The sequence below is a fragment of the Zeugodacus cucurbitae genome, chromosome 4, assembly GCF_028554725.1.
Source record: "Zeugodacus cucurbitae isolate PBARC_wt_2022May chromosome 4, idZeuCucr1.2, whole genome shotgun sequence".
Taxonomy (NCBI): domain Eukaryota; kingdom Metazoa; phylum Arthropoda; class Insecta; order Diptera; family Tephritidae; genus Zeugodacus; species Zeugodacus cucurbitae.
This window is the reverse complement of record NC_071669.1, coordinates 30,265,685-30,277,486: the sequence shown is the minus strand read 5'-3', so window position 1 is coordinate 30,277,486 and position 11,802 is coordinate 30,265,685. Positions and strand designations below refer to the sequence as shown.

Sequence of the window (11,802 nt, the reverse complement as noted above, 5' to 3'; positions counted from 1 at the left end):
CCGCACACTTGCAAAAACTCAACCCGTTTTTGCATGAGTACTCGGAAATGTCGCTTTCGTTTAAATTAATCCGAGTAGGAGGTCGCCTATTAAATGCACCTCTCCCATATGATGCCATATTTCCGCTATTACTAAATAAAAATTCGCACTTCGTTATAACATATTTACGGTACCTGCACATTCGAAATCACCACGCTGGGGCTAAAGCGTTGGTTGCGCTTCTTCGAGAACGCATATGGCTAATTAATGCCCGAGAAGCTTGCAGTAGAACCGTAAGAAACTGTATACATTGTTTTCATTACAAGCCGAAGTTGCAAAACCAAATTATGGGAAATTTGCCAGCCGAAAGACTTCGAGCACTACGACCCTTTCTTATATGTGGCGTAGATTTTTGTGGTCCGATATATACAACTCTAAAAATACGCGGTCGACCCCCCGTCTAAACATATATTGCAGTTTTCGTTTGCTTCACTTCAAAAGCAGTACATTTAGAAGTAGTTTCGGACCTTTCTTCTAATTCACTCATTTTCGCCCTAAAAAGGTTCATTGGACGCCGAGGAATGCCGACGAAGATATTCAGCGACAACGCCACCAATTTCGTCGGCGCCGACCGCAAGCTGCGCGAGCTGAAGGAATCATTTCTGGCCCAGGCTCCAGAATTGAAGAGATTCGCCGCAGACGAAGGGTGCAACTTCATCTTTATACCTCCGAGGGCGCCGCACTTCGGAGGATTATGGGAAGCCGCGGTGAAATCCGCCAAACACCACATCGTTCGCGTAATAGGCAACGCGCTACTCACCGCAGAGGAGCTAGCAACACTGTTGGCCGAAGTGGAGGCCATCCTCAACTCTCGGCCCCTAACACCGTTGGGCCAGGACCCCAACGACGGCGAGGCATTAACCCCAGCGCATCTACTAATTGGGTGCTCCCTGCGAGCACTACCCCCAGAGAAGGTGCCAGTGGACCCAGTTCGTTGTTGCGAGAGATGGCAACTTGTTTGCTGTCTCAAGCAACAGTTTTGGCGACAGTGGTCCAAAGTATACCTGACGGGCCTTCAGGAGCGGAACAAATGGCTGCACCCCACATGCAATATGCAGCTCAACGACCTCGTACTCGTCCACGAGGACAACGTGCCACCACAGCAGTGGGTCCTCGGACGCGTCGTCGCAACCGTCGAAGGGCAAGACGGCAAAGTGCGAGTCGCAGAAGTGGCGACCAAGACGGGCACAATTAAGCGCCCCATCCACAAACTGGCCTTGCTTCCAATGGATATTGAAGGAACCTGATCCTGTCAAGGTGGCCGGTGTTGCGTCAAGCGACATATATACACATAATTGTAAAAACCTAAAACTTAAAATAAGAAAATGAATTGTATTGGAATATAAGAAATTGAATTAAAATATTGAATTATAAAAATCATACTTACCCTAATAATACATTTATATTACATTATTCTATTACTTACCTTAATCTATTACTTCATTTAACGAAATTGCGCCAAAATTATACTTACCCCTTTAAAATACATATTTATAATACCGTTACTTTAAGTTTTAGACTAAGTGATCACAAAAAAGAGAATAAAGAAGTCTCTCGTAATATACACGTTGAACTGGACGCACGCTATCTTTAATTTCACGGAATAATTTACTTTTCGCGACACAGGTAATTGGAGTTTTTATTTAATTCGCGCACCCACAACCTTTTCGATTCTCAAAAAAACATTGAGAAATTTCACCTACCAACTATACTAACGAAATTTGTTTGTTTTTATGCATTCAGTTGTGCTAATGGACTGGAATTGAAGACACGGCAAGCCTTTTGAAAAAAACGCGTTTTGCGTAAAATGTCATAACTTTGACAATTATTAGCATTTTGTATGTTCTTGAGCTGATTTTACTGATTAGACATTGTACTACGCAAGACCTAAATATTCAATAAAAATATGGCTTCATACCTCTACAGAAAATCAAAATTTTCCCTCACATCAACATATATAACCCCTTAAAATAAGAGATCTTAAGAGTAATTAAAAAATCCTTTGCCGACCAAATGTAATGGGAGTGCCCCAGTTTCTTAATTTGGCATCAAACTTTTTTTTTGAAGGTGTGATCAGTTTCATAAATTGACAAAGGAATGGAACAAGGGAAAAAATGGACCAAATTTGGTCCAAAACTGCAACCGTGGTGCCGACCACTGGAATAGGGTAAAAATGTATTTACCGTTAGATTTATTAGTTTCTTAAGAAATAGTTTTGATATATACAGTGGCAAATTTCAGACATTGATTTTTTATTTTTGGCCTATAACATCGACCACTGTGCACCGATGGAAAAACTATATGGAGGATCTCCACAAGAGGTACCGGTGGTCATTTTCGAATAGTTGATCTTCGGAACGCAAACCGATAAAATGAACAACAAATAAGAAATCAAAACAACCAAAAACATCCCAAACATAAAAGATCGATTGATATCGCCCACATAACGCTGCACTATCTTCATATTATTATTTATATGCCACAATGTATTACCAGAATAAACTTCCGCAATACCGACGGTCCACAGACCTCAGAAGCCACGCTGCAGTAACTCCAATGACTGCTAGGCTGACTATTCGCCTAGGGGGCGGGTATGGCTAAATGAACCTCAGCTTACACCGGTGGCATGATTGTCAACATATTCCGCTGATTTTGAAAAGTGGTTCAAATTGGTAAAGGGGTTCCTAAAGTATGAAATTTGAACCAAAATTGGACGAAGGAATGACTTTTACGTTTGCCAACTGTGTCCTTTTTGGTACTCTTCGTCTTCTGAAATCCAGCACCAGTCAGCACTTACTAGCTGCAAAGAAACACTCTTCGCAGCTGTTGACCGAAGCTGTGACATTTTTTGACAGTTTGAAATCTTGTAAAATCCAGTGGTTTAGTGAGGTAAAATACTCAACAGCGTAAATCTCGTGGATTAGAGTCGGTCGGAACATAGTATAAGGCATTTCTCGATGATGTACTTTTAATGGTTGTGAACATAACCTTTATAAATATGTAGGCCGAGCGATCGCTCGAACTGACTACTTCAAATTATAAGCCTTTTCCCGGCATTTTAAAGACACCAAATTAAGTATTTTAACTATGAAAAAAGCAAAACATAATCACCAACTAATTGACAAAATTATTTTAATATTTCATTACGAAGAATATATAATGGTAAATTATTGTTAATTGTGTAATATGTTCTAATGGCTGGTTTTCATTAGGGCAAAATAATTCACATCAAAAACTGCCTCAACGAACAGCTTTTCATTTGGTGTCAAATGCGTTTTCATTACATTATAAAAACTGACAAAATGTCGATATTTCATTTCAAAACTGTCGTCAATTTTCGGTGTCAAATAATTGACAACCCGTTTTCAATATAGGTGTAAATTTTGAACAAGCAATTCTGACAGCTGTTGAATATTGAAATTATCGGTAAAAAAATTAATGTAAAAAAATTAATAAAAACAGAAAAATTTCAATAGCAACTGCGGCGCGTCGATCCATGATGATTGAAGAACTTTCTGAGGATGACTCTGGTACACTTCGACTTTTTATTGGGTCGCCTTACAACAAATGTTTACAAAATAAATAGAAGATTCCAAGAAGTGTTCTAGGTCGGTGAAAGACTGGCTCTATTTAGGCGATAAATTCTCGACCCTAATGAGTGTTTTACTATTGGAAAAAACTACAATCAGCTATATAGTGAATAAGACGTGTGATGCAATTTTTTAAGCTTTAAAGGACTAGTTTTTAAAAGTGTGTATTAATATCTGTTTGCGAATCAGTGAAAAAATATATAGTGGATTCTAATAAAGTTCCCAATACTCATGAGGAATGAACAAATATATCAGAACGTTTTTACCAGCGATGGACCTTCCCTAATTGCTGTGAAGTATTGTATAGGAAACACATAGCGATTCAAAAGCCTGCGAACTGCGGTTTCAAGTATTTCAACTGCAAGAAATACAATAGCCGACTGTAAATATTTGTTTGTAGAAGTAGTCGGGAATGGGGTCGTTAAAAAGTAATAAAACTGAATGTTAGTAATTAAAATATATTATTATTTTAACACATTCTTATATCCCCTTTCGACGGCTCTTGCAGAAAACACGTTAAATTTTCCGCCGTCGAAACCCCTTCCACATGAACGTGAAAGTTAATTTAGCATTGCGTTAGCATTTTTTTTTGTATCAATTCCATCTAAATACAACATGATTATAAAAAAAAAATGTTAAAATGAAGTAACAAGTTATATATTTTGGTGCGGAAAGTAAAAATGTATGTTTATTTGCAATGTGTAAACTAATTCTTGATATACTGTACATATAGAATATGCTACTGATAAATACAAATATATAGTATATATACATATATGTATATTCGGCTAAAGTCCATTAAATTAACGAAAAGCATTATATGTACATACATATATTCCTGGATCGATTTCAACTACTTTTGTTACCAAGCTACATAATAACCAAGGCCATAATTTTGCAAAGATATTTATACTAATCGATAAAGACACAAGCTTCGAGGTCCTCATGTTCGATATCTGAGGCATTGAAAAGTTATAGTCTGATTTTTGCAAAGTTTTGTTCCGATATCTTCACTGGTGCTTAACTTATATATCGTAAAGTGAACGAATGAGATAGACTTTAAAATTATATATATAGTATAGTGAAAGTAGGTGTGGTTGTTAATCAATTTGGCTAATTTTTAAACTATAGGATTGAGTTGATAAGGGAATTGTTCGAACTGAATTTAGTTGAAATGTGTCGAGTTGTTTCTAAGATATGGTTTTTGGACTATAAGTGGGTTTCCATTTCCAATTTTTTTTACAAATTTGAGGGTAGCCCGTCTGTGCCGACTTCACCATGAAAGAGTTTTCCCTTGCTGAGACGTAGGCGTTGTTTTAATCAGATTTCATCGATTTTTGGACTGTATAAGGAAGTCGCTAAATGAAATGATCCTAGAGAGTTTGTTTTAGTAGTTGACGGGATATGTACAAAAAACTTAGTAAAGTGCTGGGATTTGCTTTCATTACATTATTTATGGCTTAGTTATCGCACTTAATAGGAATTGGGTTATTACTCTTTTATGGGCGTGGCAATGGTCCGATTTCGCCCGTCTACGAAAGACTTCCGCCAAGAAACACGTGTACCAAGTTTCATCAAAATATATTAGTTTTTACTCAAGTTGTCCGTTGACATAAAGACATCCAGATTTTAACTAATCTCGTCATCCTGATCACTTTGATATATAACTCTATATCTAACTCTTTCAGTTTCAAGTTTTACAAACAACAGTTATGTGAACAAAACCATTATACTGAGAGTATACAATAATATTACTTTGTGTAAAATATTTTAAAATAATTTGCAACCAGTCTAATGTGCATGGATAAGAATTAGAAAACTTCCTGTATATGTTATCATAAATTAAAAAACAATGTATATGCGTGTGTACATATTGGTTACCACGTATTTATCAGAACATATGTAAATTTGTATATGTTCCCTCTATACATATTAAGGCATTCTTTCACGCCTACATACATAAATTTGTAATACAAATTGTTAGTGAATATTGTTTTAATTAAATAGTTTGTTCTAAAACGTCTTAAGAGGTGGTTTGAATCAATTATAATAATAATTAACTCTTCGAAGGCAACGTGGTATATAGTTTTTGTTGAAAAATTGCATGTTTTTTAATGTTTTGAATACAGAATGCAGAAGGCAATCTGGATTATATTGACTTTGTTTTGCATATGTAAAAACACCACAAGTAAGGTCAATAACAATTGTCCAATAGGATGTACATGCCTCTTCCGAACTCTACGCTGCGGCCAAGCTGGTTTGGACTATATTCCCCAGAATATCAGTAATGATATCCAGTTAATGTAAGTGAAATGCACCTAATATTATTAGGTTGAATTAATTTTATAGACGTAAGTTTCGTAAACGCTTATGTATCTGCTTTAAAATTTTCATGCTTTACATATGATTTAAAAAAAATTATGGAATTCCGAATGTTTCAGGAGCATTTGGTGATATTCAGACATACACCACATAATATAATAACATCAGTGCCGTATTAAGCCAGCGCTGGGCCTGTAGCAAATACTGCAGTTTTCCGAAATAACGAACACATTAATTGTCAGGCCTTTTCGTTACAACAAATTTTTCGTTAATTCGAGTACTCACTTACTTCACTTGTTTTTCAATTAAAATTGGTTAAATACCACAAAAAGGCTAAATCTTCAAAGAAGAACCATGCCAATTTCTCAAAACTTATTGTATTGATTGACTTCAGGAAGGAGCCATCACATAGATCTTCGTATTCCAACGAAGTTGACGGCGATTAATCAAGTATTACTAATGAAAAAATATTTTGATCTCGTATAGCGTAACAATTTATTAAACCTCAATTTACGGATATTTAAACAATTTTAATTGAAAAACAAGTGAAGTAAGTGAGTGCTCGAATTCGATACGTAAGTCCTCGTTCTGCTAAAAACTTTATTACTGCAAAGTTTTGTTTTAGGAGTAGTCTTCAATGTTTATGATGAATTGATATTTTTTGCGATCGGACTCAAATGTATCAATTTCTGCTGTTTGAATAGAATGTAACTTACTCATTAATTCGTATTATAAAGAATGTGGATTTTTTTTATTGAAACGTAATTAGATATATTTTTACATTTCATATGATTGCAACTAATGAAACAAAATAAAACTAAATATTACGTATTATACTTTTTATTTTCGTATAAGTTCATAGTATGTTGTTCGCTTTAGTCTGCGCCTGCTATTTCTAATTTCTACTAGTCGTCGGGCATCTGCGTTTACGTGATTTTGCAACCTCGCTGAATGTTTCAATGCCGTTTCGTGAATAACTTCCTGGACCATTTTTATATGAAGATCAACGTGGAGATCTGAATTCGTATATACCACGGGGCATTTACAAATTTGCGTAGGACTTTATTATGGAACCGTTATATCCCTTGAATGTATATCGGTGCAGCGCATCCCCACAGTTGAATTCCGCATGGAATAATAGGTTTCAACGTTTGATTATATACGAGGATTTTGTTCGATGTTGTTAGCTGCGATTTGTTAGCTTATTTTGTTATATCTTAGATTTAGTTCTGCAACTTTTTTTGTATGTGCTCTTTCCATTTCAGCTTTGCATCTAGCGTTATGCCTAGATATTTCGCAGAGGTGGAGTATGGGATTACCACATTACCAATATATAAGGGAATATATCTAGCACTTTTTTGTGTAGTTGACGTGAATTCAATATTCGTCTCGTTTAAAGTAATGCACCATATCTGTGTCCATTCCACTATTTTGTTAATTGAGGATTGCATTCTGTTGGCCGATTCCACTTCGTTTTTGCCTGTCGTTATGATGCAGGTATCATCAGCAAATGTGGCAATTGTACAGTTTGTCGGCGTAGGCATGTCGGAAGTGAACAAGATATATAAAAGTGGTTCCAGGATACTACCTTGGGGTACTCCTGTTTTTATTGGTTGCAATGTGGTATACGATTGTCGCTGCTTGATCCTGAAGTAGCGGTTGCTCAAGTAAGATTCAAGTAAGTCAGTTAGATATTGTGGTAAGAAACGTCTTAAGTTATAAAGTAAACCATGGTGTCATACTCTATCGAATGCCTGAGATACGTCTAAAAACACAGCTGTGCAAATCAATTTATTTTCCATCGCATCTTCTATTATGTTTGTTATGCGATGTACTTGATCGATTGTGGAATGTTGAGTCCTAAAACCGAATTGATGAATTGGTATGATACCTTTTTCTTCAATTATGTTCTCAAGTCTTTTAATAATGACAGCTTCAAGTAGCTTAGACAAAATAGGCAACAATGAGATTGGACGATATGACGAGGCTTCATGTGCACTTTTCCCAGGTTTTTGTACCATGATGATTTCGGATACCTTCCATGACGTTGGGACGTATTTGAGATTTAAGCAGACGTTTATTATCGATGTAAGCTTTGTAAATGCTCTGGGTGTTAGATGTTTCAATACATCACATGTAATTAAGTCGAAGCCGGGAGCCTTTTTAGGCTTTAATCTAATTTTGATGATACTTTCCACTTCTTTTTTTGTATTTGGTTGAATTTCGCTTACACATTGCGTTGATTCTAGCTGCGGTAAGGTATCATGGAACGAAAATGGTTAGTTTCTCTGAAAAAACTTCCGCTTTTTCTTCGTCGCTTTTGGCCCAGGATCCGTTGGGCTTTAGTTAATTATATTTTCGAGACTCCAAGGAAGCCTTTGATTATATCTTACAATGCATAACAGAGAATCTAACTGTGCCTATAAGTTACGCGCCAGTAAATCCAGCTATAAAACTTGCAACTACTTTAAACAAACACCGAAACACATACAATTTGAAATGAAATCACAAGAAAAGCGTGAAGCCTTTGGCAAAATTTTGATATGATTGCATAAATTCCACCATTATTTCAAATTGGCTTTGTTTCGTGCTGACTTTTGTTAGCCGTGTCCCTATTAAAAATAATATTTCATTTAAACTTCTTATCTGTAGTATAATATGTTATAAAACTTATTAAAATACTTAAATGTTTCAAAACATTTTCATTCCACAACTCATAAGCTATCGAATATTTTATTCGAAACTCGAATACTTTTGACAATTAAATTCGAATTACATAATTGCAAATTTTCGTAAGTCATATTCGCTATTCGAAAGTAAGATTGCAAATGCGAAAATAGAGTTACAGAATTCAAAAAATTCGAATTCGTGAAAATTCATTTTCTAACCGACGGTATTAGGAGCATCAGAAGTTTGAAAATTCTTATATTAGGTATATGGGAGCTAGGAAAGGTAATCAGATTTTACCCATTTCTGACACGGAGACACGCAATTACAAAGAAACCATTTCCATTCCATTTGTCGATATTTTCTGATAGTGCGGATATCCAATATCTGGGGCTTTGACACTTCCAATTTTAGCAAATTTTATTCCGATATATATATTTGTGCTTGTTTCATTTAATGTAAAATTGACAAATCAGATGGAATTTAAATTGTATTATAAGGCGTGGTTCTTAGCCCTATTTATTATAGTTATTAAGTTATTATTATCGTAGTGTAGTCCCTAAGATATTGTTTTTGATCCAAAAGTGGGTGGGCCCACGCAAATTTTTGTTTTTAATACAATTTGATTGAACTTTTTTACGAATCTCTACCAGAAAATATGGTGTTTTCATCCCAAAAAATTATTATAAATTATTATAAATTAACTTTATAGCTTTTCACTAAACGGCTTTTTATGGGTGTAACAATATTTCGGTTTCGCCCATCGGAAATTCTAACCAAGTTTCATAAAGATATCTCAAGTTTTACTCAAGTTATCGGTTGGACGGATAAATGGGCAGATAATCAACTCGTTTCGTCACCCTGAACATCTTCATATGTACATACATATATACATACAGCCAGGGCATGTCTCAAAAGTGTTAATTTTTTAGAAGTGGCTCTTAAGCGGGAATTACTGTATACCAAAGTGATCAGGATGGCGAGTGGAGTTGAAATCCGGATATCTGACTGTTCCTCCAAATGGGATGTTTGAAAACTAATAAAAATGCCTTAATTCAGCAACGAAAAATACCAGAGACACTAAACTTTATAGTAAAGATGATACAAAAAGTCCGGGCTGGAAGAAGTATTCACCCGATTTTTACACTATTATAAGGAAAACATTTAAAAAATTGGTCACAATCACTGAGGGGTTCATGTTCGGTATCTGGGGTCTAGAAAACTTTTAGTCCAAAGTTATAATGCGATATCTTCACAATCTCAATTTAGATTATAAAATAAACGATTTGAAAGTAGCTCGCACATAGAGCCTTATGCCCGGTTTCATAGTTCGTACTTAAGTTCTGCCCAAATAAAATCTTAGCTAAGCATTGCTGTTGACTGAGTAGTCATTTGCGTTTCACAGTCGATGTTTATTTTCTATAAAATTCTATTATGATATATGGCAGCACAATGTAAAACATTTGTTTACAAATACCATCTGACAATTGAAATTATTGTTGATGAAAAATAACTTTGCGACGAATAAATTTAGAATCTCGAAAATGGATGGAAACAATAAAATGACACCGAATTTCCCCGCAAGCTAATGAGGGCACCTATTGCAAGTCGCAGAAAAGCATATAACCGTCATTGAATGCAAGAAATTCCAAAAATTTTTTCAACAAATAATATTTATTTCATTTTTTTGACAAATACGTCAATATTCAAAACAAAAATCAGCTGTTACTTAAGCACTTATCATCACCTGTAACCATGTGCTTCAGAAATTTATGGATTTTGTTGCGATTCAGTAGCGATTCGCAGATGGGAAGTTTTGGATAGAACGCGAATAACTTCTTTTTACTAACTATATGTTATAATAAAAAGTTATTTAGTTTTGAATAATAGTTAAACTCAAACAAATGTTCATATACATACATAGAGTGACTCGCACCATTGTATCTATGAAGTTTTATGTTTTATGAGTTTTTATATATATTGTAATGGTACAGTATGTCCAGAATGAGTTTACAAATTGCAAATAAACACACCCTTTTGACTTTCCGCAGCAAAATTTATTGCTTTTTACTTAATTTTTACGGTTTTTTAATCAATGTCGCTAACATATAGTATGCAAAAAAAGTCGAAACGCAATTCAAAAAAAAAAGAACAACAAAAAACATGTATCATTCATTTTTAATGACTTCCGCCAAGGAACACGTGTATCAAGTTTCATCAAAATATCTTTGTTTTTACTCAAGTTGTCCATTGCACGGACTGACTATCGGACAGAAAGACATCCAGATTTTAACTAATCTCGTCATTCTGATTACTTTGATGTATATAACTCTATATCTAACTCATTCAGTTTTAGGTTTTACAAACAACAGTTATGTGAACAAAACCATTAAATATACTCTATTTGCAACATGCTGGGGGAGTATAAAATAATATTATTTTGTGTAAGATATTTTAAAATAATTTGCAACCAGTCTAATGTGCATGGATAAGAATTAGAAAACTTCCTGTATGTATTCATAAATTAAAAAAATGTCTATGCGTGTGTACATTATGGCCACGACGTATTTATCAAAACAAATGAATATTTGTATATGTTCCCTCTATACATATTAAGGCATTCTTTCACGCACACATACATTAATTTGTAATACAATAGTGAATATTGTTTTAATTAAATAGTTTGTTCTAAAACGTCTTAAGAGGTGGTTTGAATCAATTATAAGAATAATTAACTCTTCGAAGGCAACGTGGTATACAATTTTTGTTTAAAAATTATATGTTTTTTTAGTGTTTTGAATACAGAATGCTGAATGCAATTTGGATTATATTGATATTTTCCAATAGGATGTACTTGCCTTTTCCAAACTCTACGCTGCGGCCAAGCAGGTTTGGAGTATGTTCCCCAGAATATCAGTAATGATATCCAGTTAATGTAAGTGAATTTGCTTTGTAATTGTTCAACTAAACTGCACCTAATATTATTAGGTTGAGTTCATCTTTATAGACGTAAGTTTCGCAAACGCTTATGTATCTGCTTAAACATGTTCATGCTTTACATATGATTTAAAAAAAATTATGGAATTCCGAATGTTTCAGGAGCATTCGGTGATATTCGAGACATACACCACATAATATAATAACATCAGTGCCGTATTAAGCCAGCGCGGGCCTGTACCAAATA

At 34.8% G+C, this 11,802-nt stretch overlaps 2 protein-coding genes across 2 annotated transcripts in view; both read left to right on the top strand.

Annotated features, from left to right (window-relative positions):
• The first annotated feature begins 560 nt into the window (after positions 1 to 560).
• Positions 561 to 1,286, top strand: LOC105218414 (uncharacterized). Its single transcript, XM_011193975.3, has one exon. It carries the CDS (start codon positions 561 to 563, stop codon positions 1,284 to 1,286), a length of 726 nt encoding a protein of 241 aa, XP_011192277.2.
• A 4,330-nt stretch (positions 1,287 to 5,616) lies between these two features.
• LOC105219958 (peroxidasin) overlaps positions 5,617 to 11,802 on the top strand; it is a 179,075-nt gene continuing 172,889 nt past the window's right edge. The window contains exon 1 of the mRNA XM_054228930.1: positions 5,617 to 5,932. Coding sequence (XP_054084905.1) covers positions 5,760 to 5,932 — 173 coding nt within the window. The 5' untranslated portion in view covers positions 5,617 to 5,759. The remainder of the gene's footprint in view (positions 5,933 to 11,802) is intronic.